Genomic DNA, 19,167 nt, shown 5'->3' on the forward strand with positions numbered 1-19,167 from the left:
GTTATGTAACTAGCTACCTCTAGCTGCTGGAATACTTGTAGCTTTTGTCCTGGTGATGCCACGGTGAACATTGTGTTGCAGAAATACCTACAGATTTTTCTGCTAAGCTTCCTCCGCAACTTGAACATTAGGAGGATTAATGTTGGGATGAAGACATGATTTGGTAGTTCCCTATTGTGCTTTGACTGATGGGTAGTGCAGATGTTTCGGCTGTATGTTCGGGTGTGTTCCATGCGTGTGGAAAGGTTGCGGAGACTCAGTACTATGGCTTTGTTTGTTTGGGCTGCGACTGTGGCTGAAGCGGCTGTGAGCTGGCTGTGGTGGGAAAGCTGCTGTGCTGTGGAAGCAGCTGTGATGAAGGTTGGTCGTTTGGCAAGTAAACGTCTATAATTGCCCTTGGTTGTTGAGACCGCTCTTGTTTAATACTTCTAAGCTGATCCAAGATTGTAGTGCTAATTTCACTTATTATAATGGTTAACACACATGAAGTATACCTCAAAATAGTGCTTTGCCACGACACATGATCCAATAAAATAAAGAAAGCAGTTCATGAAGACAAAGATTCACCGAAAGAAAATGTATCACACAATAGTTGTTGTTAACAACATCTATGTTTGGCGTCCGGCCATCAAAGAGTTCGCTACCCTTTCACGTGTGGTGTTCATGGTGTTCTCGTCAACTGCAAGTGCAACGTCATCGCCAAGTAATGGTGTCGCTCGTCCAGCTGCCGGGATGTAATTTTCATCTGCATCACATTTGTCGAACTCTTTGTCGCGTAACTTGCTGTCACGAATGAAGTTGTGAAGCGTCATGCAAGCACTTATGATCATTGTTTGACTCGCGATCTTGTATTGTGGCACGTCCCTTAGGATGCGCCATTTTTGCTTGAGGACACCAAAACAACGCTCAATGACATTTCGAAGAGATGAGTGGGCATGATTGAACACCTCTTCTTTCCCGGTTGGTTTGCGTCGAAGACGAAATTCCGGAAGATGATAGGTTTGGCCTTTGTAAGGTGCTAGGTATCCATCTCGGTTCGGATATCCAGAATCAACAAGGTAGTACATACCTACACACATATACAGAAAAGTTATCATGTGATGTAGCATATAATTAAATATTCAATAAAATCAAATAATTAAATATTTAATAAAATCAAATATGGACGTGTTATACCTTGGGGAGGCGCCGGATAAATAGTCTCGTACTTCTCTGTGCTATGGTTAAAGATTCTATTGTCATGCACTGATCCCGCCCAACCAGCAACAACAAAGGTAAATCTCATGTCGAAGTCACATATGGCTAGCACATTTTGACTTGTGTAACCATGTTGTCCAGTATAGTTCAGGGTCTCTTTAGCAGGAACTACAACAGGAACATGTGACCCATCAATTGCACCACTGCAACCTTTGAAGTGAGGCCAGAAACGTTTGTCCCTAATTCTTGGGTGCACCTGTGCGAATGTAGGATCAGTAGGTTTGATGATGTCTCCTCCTAGAGCATACACGCATTGTAATACGTGCTTGAATTTCCTATGAATTGTTTCGGTCGACCTAACAAAGCGATCTTCAGCTTGGGTAAATGATTGTGGCCCTCCAAGCATCCATAAGAACATGCCTAGACATTCAATAGAGCTCATCTCTCTCGTTGACTCCAACCCATATGTACTCACGAGTAGATCATGCAAGCTCATGAAAACATCCGGATACATTCTAAACATCTTATAGCAAGACTTTCGGCGAGATAGTTTCTCCATCACCCATTCATAACCAGTTTGCACTGCAATCCTTCTAGGTTGCTTGTTCAAATAAGTATCAGTATACCGACTAGCCATCATACCCAACATGGCAGCATCAAAACTTAACTTGAGTAGGAGTTCCAACTTCTGTTTTACACCACCATCATCTTCATTGTTAATTTCAGCCATCTAAAAGAGCAACGTGACAAGAACATTAGGTCACATATCCATTACTGAATGCATAATATAACATGAAATTAAAAATATACATCCGAAATTTTTGGCAACCAACATTTGATTGAAACAAACATATAGTTCACATCACATAATCCAAGCACAGAAATAGTTCACACACAATTTGGCAAATACTAGTAAAACGCAGAATCGTTTTTCAACGAAAACTAAGTAAAGATTAAATCTATAAGAAAAAGTTACAGATGATCATGAGCTCTCTCGAGCCAATCAAACCTTCCTTGCATGGTTTCAACCGAAGCAAACATCTCTCTATACTCGGTCTTCATAAGAAGCATGCTTGAAGAGAAAAAGAGAGGAGTTCCTTCCTGAACTCCACATTCTCGAACCATCACCATTGCCTCCTTCATAGTTGGAGCTAGCGAAGGAGGAGTCTTGCTGCTACTAATTTCTTCAGCAGTTGTACGTATCGCATCCGTGGTCTTCTTGTACATACGGATAAATGGGTTCTTCTCATCCAATAATGTTAACTCATCATCACCCTTGCTCTTTCGTTTCCGGCGCTTTGCTTTGATACCATCATCTTCTTCATCGTCGGTGTCATCATCATCAACCTCTGTTATCTCCTCCAATGGTATCTCTCCAGGGATAGCAGATTGGGCCCCACTGACATGACGAGAATCAAACATTTTATGCATTTCAGCCAAGTTGGCTGGTCCTGCGTTCCTATACTTCGCATGCTCTGGATGTTTCTGAGAATAAAGAAAAAAATATCAATAAAGCTGAACCATGAACATGAGGCACAATTTGAATATTCAGGACTATAAAGTGTATATACCTGAAGGTGAACACTCCACCAATCAGGATCTGCGATGGTGGGTGTAGCGCACACCTCTCAGCATAAGATCTGCCGATTGATCTTGATTTCTTGAACGGACCATACCCCCCCCCCCCCCGTCGTCGGCAGATTTAAGCCATAGCCTCAATGTACATATGAACTGCATTCTGGCCACCAACCCAACAAAACATGCATTATTTTTCTTGATTAATGGCTCCCACAGTACATCTTGGATAATCAGGCACCAGAACTTAAAAATATACCCTAGTTTCAGTTTGGAAGATTATGAATAGCCCTGTTAATTGATAGAAAATAAAATAGTGAACGCTATGACTGACTAAAATAATCAAAATTTCAAGACAATGCAATGATATCAAACTTTTTTAAAACAGAAGGCCTAAGCCCAACTTTAAATTAGTAAAGCCACCACGGCAGATTACATGGATGCTGAGAACAACTTACAACACAAAGAAGAACAAGCAAACAAAAAAGAACATGAAGAACAACTTGCAACTCTAAGGTCCTCTTCAGCAAATAGAGCCCGGCACCAGTGGAGCTCGAGGAGATAGCTGGTGTGGCAGGACAGGGAAGGCCCCAGGGAAGCAAGCATCAACCTCAACCTTTCCATCGCCGCAGAAGGCTCCCTGCCTCCTCGCCCTGGCTCGAAGGGCGCCGTACCGTCGGCCGATGGAGGCGCTCCCCTGAGCTAGGTTGTACACTAATGCCGGGAAACCGAGGGAGCTGAACCAAGCACACCGACGCCAAGCCACACAAAGAGCAACACAACAACAGACTGGAGATCGAACGCGTCGGAGACGAAGCAGCTGGAGAAGATCACCGGAACACCTCCAAAACACACAACCTGCGTCCACATCCTACCCGAGCTCCCCAAGGCCGCGCCTTCAGGAAGGTGAGCGACGCCACGACGCCACCGCGGCCTAATCCAAGATTAGGTTTTCACCCAGGGAGCAAGAGGAGGGGGGCAGGACAGTACCTCGGCGGCGCCCCCAGCAGGGAAGGCAGCACCCATGGACGTTGTCGCCGTCGTGACCGGTAACACCGGTCAGGGATTTCTCCCGGTCGCAGAGTCCCGCCACCATCAGCTTGGCCGGTGCAGGACCAACGAGCTTGGACGCCGTTGTGGAGAGGAGGGGCCAGCGGCTTCAGATCTGGCGGCGGCGACCACCGAGGGGGCCCCAGGCCATGGCCAGCACCCGCCGGCTCTGCAACGCCCACACGGCCGCGAAGACCATCCTGCACCCGCAAACCCCGCTCGCCGCCGAGCCGGAGTCGCACCACCAGCAGATCAGGGCCGCCGCCCTGAGATCCCGAGCCCCCACTGAGGAGGCCGCCGAGCAAGACCTCCTGCCCCCAGGCTGAGCCAGGGCCAGCCATCGGAGCCGGAGGAGAGCCAAGCGGCCGCATCTGCTGCGGCGAACCCGGCGCGAGGTTCCTCCACCCATACGCCGCGCGGGGAGGCAAGGGCCCAAATCCCCGCCGCCCCTTCACCGGTGTCGCGAGCCAGGGCCGGCGGCGCCTCAGGGAGCGATGAGGAGGAGGGGAGGAGGGGAGCGGAGGGGAGGGAGCGGCGGCGGCGGAGACTTGGGTTTCGCCCCCTCGGTCGCCTGGCGGGGGCGACGCGAGGGGAGCGGTCCTCTCATATTTTCCGACATGTGGATCCAATGATATCAAACTTAGATATCTTTAAATTTTCTTATGGAAAATGGGAAAGGTTTTATCACCCCCGTCCTCTAGTTTGTAAGCTCGAAGGTTTGTACCGAACTTCGTTAATTGAAAGCTTAGAAGTCGTTTGGAAGCCAGGCTTTCAATTCATTTGTAGCATTTTGAAATTCATTTACATTGTAATTTCAGAAATGGACACTTGTTTGGTTGTCACAGAAATTGCAAATGATAGGAGAATTCAATATTGAATTTATAAATGGTTTCCATAGAGAAACACGAATGACAGGTCTCAGCTCGGAATCGTGTTTACCCATGGCGTCATTTTGCTGGATTTTCTAAATAAAATGACGTCCCAATTCTGTGGCAACCAAACAGCCCACCTATGAAATTCCAAAATGAATTCAGAATTCCAGGCTCAAATGATGGATACCAAACGACTTCTTATAGATATCTTTAGCTATTATGAATTAGTGTTCAGTAATAAATGTAGTTATGTTTCAATAGAAAATGTATGTGTCGCATTATCTAGCTGCACAAGCAACATGCCACTCACTGATAACAGCTGGTATGTCATCTGCGGCTAATGGATGGCCTACTCATCATGGAAATGCTTTCCTTGGCCATTTCAATGTTTGTGATGCAATGCGGTTTTGGAAAGGTGCTACTTCCGTTTACTGCGTAACAAGACCCAGGGATTTAATGTTAGAAATGTACCGCACATCATTTCTGAACCACTCTAGCATGCTATGGTAACTTAATTACTAGCTTCTTCCAGCTGCTAGAATACTTGTAGCATCTGTCTTTGTGATGCCATGGTGGTAAACTTGTCTTCGCGATGGATAAATGTGCTGCCAATATCTCCGAGATTTGCTCCTAAAGGTCCTCAGCTCCTTGAATACACCGTTGTACGTTATGTCTGATCTATCAATTCTGAATTTTCTGAACGAATCATACTCGATTGCACTTGCTCAGAGCATGATTTTGATGTAACAGATACTAGTTGAATGTCCGTGCGTTGCTACGGCTCTCAAGTTTATTGATCATCGCATATGTAAAAATAACGCATGTGAATATTGCCGATGATGCAAACATGTGAGCATAGACATGTTTTAATGAATATTTTTTCAATGTCAGAGAGCATGCAATTTGGGTTGCTCAAATTTAAATTATAGGTCATGCTCTTCACCACCGTAGAAGAACACTTCTATTTCACATTGTGCTCTCTCACTCCCCGTATCTCCTTCTCATAAAACATAGAATCGTAAAGATAAGAACATATATGTCATATCTTCTCTTTTCTCCTCCGGCCCTTGAACTTAATCTCTTTCATAAGTTGCCGCGAAATAATTGTTCAAAAGTTCACAAGTATACAACAGTAAGTTGCCGCGAAATAATGAAGTGGCAGGTCAACAAATATATATAGAGATTGGTTTTGTATCAAAATGTTTTCTCACACTTCTCTATCCGCCTCCCTTCTGCTATGCAAAGGTGTAACCTTGATCCCTCCATGCCCACCCATCATCTTTGTGATCAGGTCCGTTAACGTTGTGTTTTTTTTTCATTTCAGCACTATTGATCCACCCTCATGTGCACATCATTCACTACTCGCAGCACAAACTTCCCTGAAATATATGGGTGTGATTTTGAGGCCTACCCGTGAAGTCAGGCTCAGATCAAACCAAAGACATGTCTCTGAAAGCATAATCAATTACATATAGGGCATATCTTCCTTGGTCATTTAGAAAAATTCCTAATGAAAGTGGCATGAACTTCATCCTCGGAAGGAAATATGTTTAGCTCATGTCTTCATGTTGTCCAATTTAATATCCATTGGTATTCACAAGAGAACAAGATTTTACCTCCAAACAGAAATACTTCTTTTCACCACCCCTCCCCCCAATAGAATTATTTCTAAGGTAATACACGTAGAGTCGTTCACTGAAGCCACCAAAAAAATATCTCGAACATTATCCCATTATTATGCACTTGTGTTACATACTTTTAGAAACCTATATTGAAACGTACCAAGATAGTGTGGCATACAGATGTTACCTTTTTAAATTATACTCTAGAAAACAGTGTGGCACATTCTTCTTAGGCTTTGTTTGCTCAAACATGGAAGGACCGCCAAGAAGTAAGAAAATTACGTGAATAAAAATACAAAAATTAGTTGTTTTGAAAAAATTGCTTTCTATGATAAAAGTGTGAGACTCACATACGACAAACATTACCACACATAAGAGTACCAAAGTTTTGTGTGAAGGAGACAACCAGACAAAATATTTGAGGTACAAGGACTGGCAGAATTAGATTATATCATTGCTGCTTTGCACATATGCCCGTTTCTTTCTTGATTATCACTAACAAAATTAACCTGGCATGCAACATAAGACAATAAACAAAACTATCGTTGTCTAATAACACTCAATTCTCCATAACCGATCGTAAGTGGCAGCAAATACCTCAATATGCATTTCTCACTGAAGTTAACATACAAAGGAAGAGTGCATTGAATCGTGGCATGAATCAGTAGCTCAAGCACCTACAACAGATCCTCTAGGTCTGCTGCTTGTGCAAACTGCAGTATGCAGATGTTTTTGAGTGTTGAACTTCAAATGCCAGCTAGGGACGAAACCTTGTCCACAAACCTACAAGGACATGCATAATATGATTTCTGCTTGTAGGATAGATCTCTATTACCATACGCAGGGATTAAGCAGAGACTTGCAAACCTTGTTCAAGTTGAAGTGGTTTACCTAGGTGATGATTTATCATGTTTCTTGCTTCCAGTTAGCTGGTATAAAGAAACCAATAAGGGCTACGTTGAAGTTAGTAGAATTTTCCTCCGGCCCTTGAACTTAATCTCTTTCATAAGTTGCCACGAAATAATTGTTCAAAAGTTCACAAGTATACAACAGTAAGTTGCCGCGAAATAATGAAGTGGCAGGTCAACAAATATATATAGAGATTGGTTTTGTATCAAAATGTTTTCTCACACTTCTCTATGCGCCTCCCTTCTGCTATGCAAAGGTGTAACCTTGATCCCTCCATGCCCACCCATCATCTTTGTGATCAGGTCCGTTAACGTTGTGTTTTTTTTTTTCATTTCAGCACTATTGATCCACCCTCATGTGCACATCATTCACTACTCGCAGCACAAACTTCCCTGAAATATATGAGTGTGATTTTGAGGTCTACCCGTGAAGTCAGACTCAGATCAAACCAAAGACATGTCTCTGAAAGCATAATCAATTACACATAGGGCATATCTTCCTTGGTCATTTAGAAAAATTCCTAATGAAAGTGGCATGAACTTCATCCTCGGAAGGAAATATGTTTAGCTCATGCCTTCATGTTGTACAATTTAATATCCATTGGTATTCGCAAGAGAACAAGATTTTACCTCCAAACAGAAATACTTCTTTTCACCACCCCTCCCCCCAATAGAATTATTTCTGAGGTAATACATGTATAGTCGTTCACTGAAGCCACCAAAAAAATTTCTCGAACATAATCCCACTATTATGCACTTGTGTTACATACTTTTAGAAACCTATATTGAAACATACCAAGATAGTGTGGCATACAGATGTTACCTTTTTAAATTATACTCTAGAAAACAGTGTGGCACATTCTTCTTAGGCTTTGTTTGCTCAAACATGGAAGGACCACCAAGAAGTAAGAAAATTACATGAATAAAAATACAAAAATTAGTTGTTTTGAAAAAATTGCTTCATGTGATAAAAGTGTGAGACTCACATATGACAAACATTACCACACATAAGAGTACCAAATTTTTGTGTGAAGGAGACAACCAGACAAAATATTTGAGTTACAAGGACTGGCAGAATTAGAGTATATCATTGCTGCTTTGCACATATGCCCGTTTCTTTCTTGATTATCACTAACAAAATTAACCTAGCATGCAATATAAGACAATAAACAAAACTATCGTTGTCTAATAACACTCAATTCTCCATAACCGATCGTAAGTGGCAGCAAATACCTCAATATGCATTTCTCACTGAAGTTAACATACAAAGGAAGAGTGCATTGAATCGTGGCATGAATCAGTAGCTCAAGCACCTACAACAGATCCTCTAGGTCTGCTGCTTGTGCAAACTGCAGTATGCAGATGTTTTTGAGTGTTGAACTTCAAATGCCAGCTAGGGACGAAACCTTGTCCACAAACCTACAAGGACATGCAGAATATGATTTCTGCTTGTAGGATAGATCTCTATTACCATACACAGGGATTAAGCAGAGACTTGCAAACCTTGTTCAAGTTGAAGTGGTTTACCTAGGTGATGATTTATCATGTTTCTTGCTTCCAGTTAGCTGGTATAAAGAAACCAATAAGGTATGCGTTGAAGTTAGTAGAATTTTCTTAGATTCAATTTTTTTTTGCAGCCACAGAATCCACAATTTGTAACACAAAATCATCAAATTAGCATCAGCCAGAAAACCAAGAACATTACAGTGAGCATATACTTGACAAGGATAAACCGAATGGAGATAAATATTTCACGGTTCATGTTCAAAATTGTCACTTCAATTTATTTTAGATTTTGGTAATAAAATGAAGCAGAACTTGACATGCATATCCAAATATTCGGTACATTAAACTATGTAGCACGAACTTCTACAAATCGTTACTATAACCTAGGAATAGAAATCCATATAGCAAAAAGCAAGGAACATGGTGGTTACCTTCACTATCTCTTCATCGGCAGAAAAAAATGGTGATTACATAAGGGACAACTTTCTTCAATAAAATAGTTGTAACAAAAAATAAGATATTTTCTAGGTGGCAATACCTCCAGCTCAAGTATTCAGGAGACATACGACACCGAAAAATGTGCTGCAATCAGATTTGGAAAAATTTCAGTAAAAGTGGTGATGGTGGAAGAATACTGCTTTCAGAACTTGTGTAGCATCCTGACCAATTACATACAAATAAAACATAAATTAGGATCAAACAACAGGAAAACTGAAATTCAAGAGAAGAAAGAGGACCGCTTTGGTGTAGATGTCGAGGAGGTACTGATGGGATTCGTAGCATAGAAAACAAAAAAATTCCTACGGCGAGAACGAATAACAAGCCAAGATCCAATCTAGAAGATGGTAGCAACAAGAAGATCATGAGACTAACCCTCGAAGATTTCCAAAGCCTACGAGATTAGATCTCATTGTTGCTGTAGTCGATCACTTGCCGCTTTCAAAAGCGCGTAGAAGATCTTGACGGTGCCACAGTCGGGCAGCACCTCCGTACTCGATCACACGTACGGTGTTGATGACGACGTCCTTCTCCCCGTTCCAGTGGGCAGCGGAAGTAGTAGATCCTCCTCGGAATCCCGCCAGCACGACGGCGTGGTGGCGGTGGTGGTGGAGATCTCCGGCAGGGCTTCGCCGTAGCCGTGCAAGAGGGAGGAGGAGGAAGGGGCGGGTAGGGTTTGGGAGAGGGGGCAAGGGCTGCGACTTGTGCACTCTTGGGGCTCCCCTTGACCTCCTTTTATAGGTGGAAAAGGTCCTTGGGTCGTCCAAGACCTGCCCCCAAAGTTTGGGAGAGTTCCGGTAGGTTTCTGTCAGCCGAAACCTACTAGAACTAGAACTCTTTTGCCAAATCCGAATCTGCCTTAGGGGAAACTTCTTAACCTTTAATGAAAACGTGGATACACCTATTATGGAACCATCCGGACTTCCTTAGACAGCCCGGGTCATCCTGGACACTTCCGGAACCTTCCACAATATTCCGGACTATTCCGGTCCTTCCAAAACCTTCTAGAAGCTCCGGTCAAAATACCGGACTTTTTCCGAACCCCGGAAAATGACTTCCCATATATGAATCTTATTCTCCGGACCATTCCGAACCTCCTCGTGATGTCTTGGATCCCATCCGAGACTCCGAACAACATTCGAGCTCCATTCCATATTCCATATCTACTTAAAACGACATCAAACCTTAAGTGTGTCACCCTACGGTTCGAGAACTATGCGGACATGATCGAGACTCTTCTCTGATCAATAACTAATAGCGGGACCTGGAGATCCATAATAGCTCCCACATATTCAACGATGACTTCGTGATCGAAAGAACCATTTACATACGATACTGATTCCCTTTGTCACGCGATATTTTACTTGTCCGAGGTTCGATCATCGGTATCTTCATACTTTGTTCAACCTCGTCTCCGACAAGTAATCTTTACTCGTACTGTGGCATATCATCTCTTGTGAACCATTCGCATGCTTGCAAGCTAATCAGACGGCATTCCACCGAGAGGACCCAGAGTATATCTATCCGTCATCGGGATGGACAAATCCCACTCTTGATCCATATTCCTCAACTCATACTTTCCGAATACTTAATCCCACCTTTATAACCACCTATTTACGCAGTGGCGTTTGATGTAATCAAAGTACCCTTCCGGTATAAGTGATTTACATGATCTCATGGTCGAAGGACTAGGTAACTATGTATCGAAAGCTTATAGCAAATTAAACTTAATAACGTGATCTTATGCTACGCTTATTTGGGTGTGTCCATTATATCATTCATGTAATGACATAACCTTGTTATTAATAACATCCAATGTTCATGATCACGAAACCATGATCATCTATTAATCAACAAGCTAGTTATACCAGAGGATTACTAGGGACTCTGGTTGTTTACACAACACACATGTATCAATGTTTCGGTTAATACAATTACAGCATGGTATGCAAATATTTATCACAAACACAAAGATATATTATAATAACCACTTTATTATTGCCTCTTGGGCATATCTCCAACAGTCTCCCACTTGCACTAGAGTCAATAATCTAGTTTACATTTGTAAAGATATAACACCTTGGCCTTCTGGTGCTTATCATGTTTTGCTCACGGGAGAGGTTTCAGTCAACGGATCTGACACGCTCATAAACGTATGTATTTTGCAATTCGTTTGTGTCTTCACACACTCATTTTCCAAATGAGTTGGCATAAAAAAATGTTTGGTCTTCTGGTGGAACCTTAATTCCGCGGTCTGAAATATGTCACTAATATTGTCACACACAATATAGCTTCAAAGTTCTGACACAATCGGAACTACACCAAGTTCGCAAAGAACTTCTCGACTTAACATCCTCAATCATTGTCAAAACAATGACATACTCTGCCTTCTTTTGTAGAATCCGTCACAATATTTAGAACTCATCTAAATCTAGCATAGACATCTTCTAGTTCATTGTGCTACCTTTAAAACAACACTTAGCCTAATTGAGATTGAAATTTTATTTTTATATGTGACCAAACTAATATCGGTGCAACACCTTACAGCGATTTGTTGTCATTTCCCATACAAAACTATATATATATATATCCTTGGTTCTTCTAAAGCACTTAGGGATATTCTTACTATCGTCCAATGATTATCACATGAATCATTCTGGTATATGCTCATAACACTTTAGCACAGGACATCTGATTTTGTACATATTATTCGTGATGTAAAATCACTCATGTGTTTTTACTCATCAAATACACTCAAGTCTTGTTAAACCTTCACATGAAAAGAACACCTTCTTAATATTTTATATTGAACTACTTCAATATTCATTCTATGTACTTTTAACTTAAACTCATTATGTGTTCCAATCTATCTTCATAGATCTTGACACTAAATATGTTTCAGTTCATATCCTTTCATTGAAGTTAATTCTCAATGAAACCTTTTTGATCAAGTATATAATTACATCATTTATAACCAACTATATGTCATCTACATAAGTATTATAAATATGTCTCAGCGCTCCCACTTAATTTCTTGCAAATGCAAGCATCTTCATCGTTTATGATGGAATAAAAAACTCTTTTGACTATTTCATCCGGTAAAGATTATAACTCCGCGATACTCACTTCATCCAATTTGAAGTTCGTATACCTATCTAGTATTCCACGGACCAGCAAAACTCTTGGTTGTATCTTGTATACATTTTTAATACACACTTCTGTTAAGTAATGTATTTTGCCATCCTACTAGCATATCTCATAAAAGAAATATGTAGCGATTACTAGAATAATCCACATAGACTATAAGTATTGCTACGGAAGATCTAATCTTATCGTAGTCAACTCTTTGTACTTTGTCGTAAACAACTTTTCGACAAGTCAAGCTTCTTCAAGGATATTCCTATCCAAGTCCATCAATTTTATAGATCTATTTACTTTCAAAAAGTATTCACCTATCTTGGATTCCATGGCGCTTAGCCATTTTAACGGAGTCAGGGCCCATCATAACTTCTTTGTATGTAGTTGGTTTATCATTGTTAAAAATCAATCCTTTGTCCACAAATCATTTATTTGATCACAAAGTAAACCATATCTACAAGGTTAAATAGGTACTTTGATCTCCATGACTATAACACTTTGTAGACATGGGAGCTATGATCTTCGTGGCCGCTTCCGGAACCATTTCCGATGCTGCGCTACTATGATCATCATGCTCAGGTTCATAAACCTTATCAAGTTCCATTGTCCTCCCACTCAAATACTTCGCTAAAAACAATTTCTTGGAAATAAGTAAGAAACATCGACAAACACTTTTGTTTTTGTCTCCATAGTGGAAATAATTCCCAATCAATTCTTTGGGATAACCAACAAAGACATTCATCCGATTTTGGTTGTAAACTTATTTACTTATGCTATGCAAACCAAAAATTTAAGAAAGGACTATTAGGGTTTATACCCATGCCATAACTCGTATGGTGTCATTTCAACGGATTATGATGATGCTCTATTCAGTGTAAAAGCGGTAGTCTCTAAAGCATAATCCACAAAATATAATGGCATCAATTTATATTATCTCATCAATCCAATAAGGTTTGGATACTTCTCTCAGATACTCTATCATCACTATGATACTCCAAGAAACGTGAGTTGTAGAACAATTTCATAACTCTCTTAGATGTTCGCTAAAACTCGTAATTCAAATATTTCCACCATGATCCAATCATAGATATTTGACTTTTCTATTACGATGATTTCCACTTCATGCTGAAATTTATTTGAATCCATTCGAATGTTTCAAACTTCTTCCTAATATAATATATCCATATATATACTCAATGCAATGTGAAATTTTCATGAAGTAGAAGAATCTCCCGCACACAACCATGCCCAGTGAACCACATACATCATTATGTACGTTTCCACTAAGTTAGTTGCCCGTTCAACTTTTGGCCTATGAACGGTATTTTAGTCATTCTCTTTAGAAAATATTTGCAAGCGCCAAATGATTCAAAAATCAAATGACTCCAAAAATCCATTTGCATGGAGTTTCTTCATGCGTTCCTTTCTAACATGACCTAAATGGCGGTTCCACAAATAAGTGAAATTCAAATCATTTTCCTTATGGCATTTTAGCGTCAGTGTTATGCATGTGTGTTTCACCATAAAGATTTATAATAACTTATCCATCGTACATGGAATACTGTCAAAATTCGAACAACTCATTGTTTTCATTTGACCAGAACAAAACAACAATTATGAAGTTCTTTATTATAAATCTGAAGGGCTAGATAGAATGCCAACGACGAACATAATAACACTTTATTTTTGTTCCAGACGTGCATTCCTATCATATTCCTTGTCAGTCACTTAGGCCATTGTATTCTTGGATTGCGTTGTTTTGTATGACACTTCATACCAACCAATATGGTATAAATACCCAAGAATTTCATTGTGTGTCCAAACTTGGAATACATTCATAACATGTATATCATCTATATACACCTGAGCTAGACTTTCTAGTCTTTTCTTTCTTTCTGCCAATAATCTGTTGTAGTTTCTCTTTTAGCTTTCCTCATTCTCAGAAAAACACTTCAACATCAATAACTTCTAGGTTTGTTGGTCAAATACCAATAACCTTGAGGTTCTTACTTTGATCATCATATGACAAGTGTTCCGGATTTTACTATTAGTAACCTTTTAATGTGATGAACAATTTCACTCATAATTTTTATCCATCAAATCATGACGACTTTCTGAGACCATGTCTGTACATGCTAGGCTCATAAAGTTTAACCTCAGTATTCGTATGTGCAAATCTGGCTTGCACCCGTTGTATGCACATGTAGAATCTATAACACCCGATCATCACGTGATGCTTCGAAACGACGAGTCTTAGCAACGGTGCATACTAAGGACGATCATTTCATGGATATGCGAATATCGTTAGTGCCCAACTAGTTGGAGGATTGGGACGCCTGACGTCTTCAACCTTCGTACATTCCCATAAAACTTATGAGTTTATGTAGTCTCACCAAATTATATTCTATCACCTTGCAACAAGGTCTTAGATATCACATATATCTCATACCTCGCTTATTTCTGAAAATAAAAATTTCAGCTCCTTACTTTTCAAACAGATTTGAACTTCAAGTTTCACGGAGACAAGATGATTTTAGGTACTAATTGAAACCATTGTTCTTTGAATCAGCAATGTGAGGTTTACTAAAATTTTGCAATAAGACTTAATCATTTCTTGATTCTTTAACAATATGGTATCAGTCCGTAAAGTTACGTATCAGATTTAATAGTATTTCTATCTCAATTACAAGACTAACGCAAGGTAGAAAACGGATGCCAATTCTACAAATTTAATTCAAAATACTATTCAGACTATGTTCATGATAATTAGTTCATGTTTTAATCTAATTACTAATGAACTCCCACTTAATACAACATCCCCCATAGTTGTTTAGTGGCACACGATCCATATCCACTACACCAAAACCGATCATCACGTGAGATGATGTAGCTTCAATGGTGAACATCAACATGTTGATCATATCATCCATATGACTCGTGTTCAACCTTTCGGTTTCCTGTGTTCCGAGGCCATGTCTGTACATGCTAGGCTCGTCAAGCAAACCCAAGTATTTCTGCGTGTGCAACATGGCTTACACCCGTTGTATGTGAACGTAGAATCTATCACATCCGATCATCACGAGATGCTTCAAAACGATGAACTGTAGCAACGGTGCATACGAGGGGAGAACACTTTATTATCTTGATATTAATGTGAGGGATCATCTTATAATGCTACCGTCGCGATGTAAGCAAGATAAGATGCATAAAGGATTAACATCACATGCAATTCATATGTGATATGATATGGCCTTTTAGTCTTTGCGCCTTTGATCTTCATCTCCAAAGCACGGACATGATCTCCATCATCAACGGGCATGATCTCCATCATCATCGGTGTAGCGTCAAGGCCCATGGCGCCGTCTTCATGGTTGTTCACCGTGTGTAGCAACTATTACAACTACTTTGAAATAATACTACAACATGAAATATAAAGACAACCATAAGGCTCCTGCCGGTTGCCACAATACAATAATGATCATCTCATACATATTCATCATCACATCATGGCCATATCACATCACCAAACCCTGCAAAAACAAGTTAGACGCCTCTAATTTGGTTTGCATATTTTACGTGGTTTAGGGTTTTCGAGTAAGATCCAATCTACCTACGAACATGAACCACAACGGTGATACTAGTGTTGTCAATAGAAAGAGTAAATTGAATCTTCACTATGGTGAGAGAGACAGACACCCGCAAAGTCACTTATGCAATACAAGTTGCATGTCGAGCATGGAGCAAGTCTCATGAACGCGGTCATGTAAAGTTAGCTCGGGCCGCTTCATCCCACCATCCCGCAAGATGCAAAGTACACGAACTAAAGACAACAAAAGCATCAACGCCCACATAACCATTGTGTTCTACTCGTGCAACCAATCTATGCATAGACACGGGTCTGATACCACTGATGAGATACGTAGCATAGAAAACAAAAAATTTCCTACGGCGAGAACGAATAACAAGCAAAGATCCAATCTATAAGATGGTAGCAACGAGAAGATCATGAGACTAACCCTCGAAGATTTCCAAAGCCTACGAGATTAGATCTCATTGTTGCTGTAGTCGATCACTTGCCGCTTTCAAAAGCGCGTAGAAGATCGATTTAATAGTATTTCTATCTCAATTACAAGACTAACGCAAGGTAGAAAACAGATGCCAATTCTACAAATTTAATTCAAAATACTATTCAGAAATATGCCCACGGGTTGCCCGATAGGTCACCCGATTAGTCGTGGATCGGGCATGCGTATCAGTCTATGCCCACGGGTTGCCCGATAGGTCACCCGATTAATATTACTAATTAAAACAATTGAATTATTTTGTATGATACGTGGGCTATGATACACATACATTATACATGTAGACAATATACATCGTTTACACACAAAGCTCTTGTATCCAGACACTAAACATGTGCATATTAGTACTACTTGCAGTCACAAAGCCATAAACGGGAACACATCACTCATCGTCCTGGCAGCCCAAGAATGTGCCGATGTGTTCTAAATATTTGGTTGCGTCAAACTCTCCATTTTTGTACCCGATGGGTTGCCCGATAGGGTCGGGTTTCCCGATGGGTTTGGGCATGGGTCTCATTCCTTACCTATGAGTAGGGTCGTGGGTCACAGGTATGCCCGATAAGGATGATGGTATGGGTTTAATTTAAGTTGACCCGACCAAACCCGACCCATTTCCAGCAACACCATGGACTCGAGGGAAGAAAACAAAATATGCAAAAAGGGAAAACCCTGGCCTCCAGAAAGATACCATATGTTGTCTAACCTTGTAGTATAAGACAGTTTGTACATCTATTAACGCTTCTCTTTAGTGGTGGCAATAATAGAGCTTGCCAAGGCTGAGATAAATTTAGAATTGAGATACATAAATCTTCTTTAGTATGAACATAAGTGGAATTCATGGTTACACCTATGTGAACGACTAATGATGGTACAACTCAGCAATGATAAAGACCAGTTTCTATGGCAGTTAACAGAATCGGGTTTGATTTCAGTTAAATCTATATACCTTGATCTTATGGTCATACTATATTTCTCAGAAAATATCTTTGGAAGATTAAAATACCTCTCAAGATAAAGATATTTATGTGGTTTCTTAGTAATAAAGTGTTACTTACTAAGGATAATCTAATAAAGAGGAAGTGGACGGGCAGTCAAAAATGTTGTTTCTGTGATAATAATGAGACCATTGAACACTTGTTTCTATCTTGTCCATTTGCAAAATTAGTCTGGAGAATGGTATATTTTGCTTATAACATTCCTCCCCCTGCTAATATCACGAATATGTTTGGCAATTGGTTAAATGGAGTGAAAAAGAAGGATAAACAGCATATCCGTATTGGAATCTCAGCAATTTGTTGGTCAATATGGACAAGTAGAAATGATATTGTGTTTAATAAATAAAAGGGAACCAATTTTTTGCAGGTTATTATTCGTGCATCGCACTGGATTCAACTTTGGGCGTATCTTCTCCCGGAGGACCAGCGGGATATTATGGCTATTGGATGCAACCGAATCCTGACGGTAGCACGGGATTGTTATTTCCAGGCTACTGGATGGCGGCACACTAGAATGATTGAAGATTGAAGATGGATAGATTTTGTTTGCTGTTCATCTTTTTGTGGCTGTTCCTTGTTACAGCTTTAGTTTCTATGTGATTGTAACAAGTACGTTCGTTATTTTAATAAAAGACATGGCTGTGTGCATCTATTGATGCAGAGGCCGGAGCAATGCTCCCATATCGAAAAAATGTTGTGGTGCAGCGGCAACTAATTTTAAAATCTATGTCTTCATTTGATAAAATACACAAAATCTCTACTATATACGGTGCACATGCCAAGAATAACTCTATGGGACTGGCGGCGTGCAACCCACATGTGGTCATAAAAAGTTGGAAATTAATCAAACCTTATGAGTTGTACATAATTTCTCCCCAAAATACTCGTATTAAACACAAGCACATTAGAAAACAATCCATGGTTAGAATAGCAAGCATCTTCAATCAATTGACTTCCAAAATGGCAGCACGAAACTCTCGATTGCCATTTCAACCGACAACGGTTATCCAATAGGACGTGGCGGATCCATGTGCAACAAGGGGGTTGGCCGAGACACAGATTTTTTTTTTTGTTTCCTTTGTAAAATAGCCAATTTGCACCATATGTACCACCTCTAAAAATTGTTTTTTGGCGATTGTGGTGTCACCGTGCAACTCTGGTCTTCAGTTCTCTAGCTCCGCAATAGCCGTCCAGAGATCGATCTAAGGAATCCAAACTCCGCAATCCTAACATTTCTACGCAAACCCCATGTAAGTGTAATTCATATAACATGAATGAAAAAAATTATATTTCCTACCGTATACTCCCGAGTATAATAATGAAAAGCCTTCCATGGGGTTCATCTAGCATATTAACACAACTGATCAGACGGGCACGCATTTTTTTGGGCACCCTGTTAGGACCCGACCGCTTCACATAGTACTAAACCCAAACCCATCCCCTTGTTCTCGTGCAATCCCACTCCACAGACGAGACCAGAGTCCACAAACCCCAACCACGCCCACCTTCCGCGCCTAGGGTTCCGGCCCCATGTCCGTCGCCAAGGTGGCGGTTCCGGCGTCGGCGCGCAGGTTCGCGGCCGTCGCCGCGGCTAACATGGTCATCTACGCGGGGTACGCGATGCTGTGGCTCGGCTCTGCGTACGGCGTCTTCACGGTGGTCGGGCGCCGCGCCTTGGGTGAGGGTTCCCCTGTGCTCTCGGCGGCGAAGACGGTCGCCCTCTA

General features: G+C 40.8%; 1 protein-coding gene across 1 annotated transcript; it reads right to left on the reverse strand.

The window, feature by feature from the left end:
* Positions 1 to 2,096: 2,096 nt before the first annotated feature.
* LOC124652598 lies at positions 2,097 to 3,396 on the reverse strand. Its single transcript, XM_047191636.1, has 3 exons — positions 3,276 to 3,396; positions 2,769 to 2,797; positions 2,097 to 2,682 (listed from the first exon to the last, which is right to left on the reverse strand). The coding sequence occupies exons 1-3, from the start codon at positions 3,394 to 3,396 to the stop codon at positions 2,170 to 2,172; spliced, it is 663 nt and encodes a 220-aa protein (XP_047047592.1). The 3' UTR covers positions 2,097 to 2,169.
* Between the last annotated feature and the right edge of the window lie 15,771 nt (positions 3,397 to 19,167).

Source organism: Lolium rigidum, chromosome 1 (genome assembly GCF_022539505.1).
Source record: "Lolium rigidum isolate FL_2022 chromosome 1, APGP_CSIRO_Lrig_0.1, whole genome shotgun sequence".
In the NCBI taxonomy this organism is placed as follows: domain Eukaryota; kingdom Viridiplantae; phylum Streptophyta; class Magnoliopsida; order Poales; family Poaceae; genus Lolium; species Lolium rigidum.

Excerpts from the sequence above, each read along its gene's own strand:
- LOC124652598 (XM_047191636.1), bottom strand. The coding sequence starts at position 3,396 with ATGGAAAGGTTGAGGTTGATGCTTGCTTCCCTGGGGCCTTCCCTGTCC. Across the intron at positions 2,798-3,275 it reads AGAGGACCTTAGAGTTGCAA|ATCCTGATTGGTGGAGTGTT; the intron begins GTTGTTCTTCAT and ends CCACCATCGCAG. Across the intron at positions 2,683-2,768 it reads GGTGGAGTGTTCACCTTCAG|AAACATCCAGAGCATGCGAA; the intron begins GTATATACACTT and ends CTTTATTCTCAG.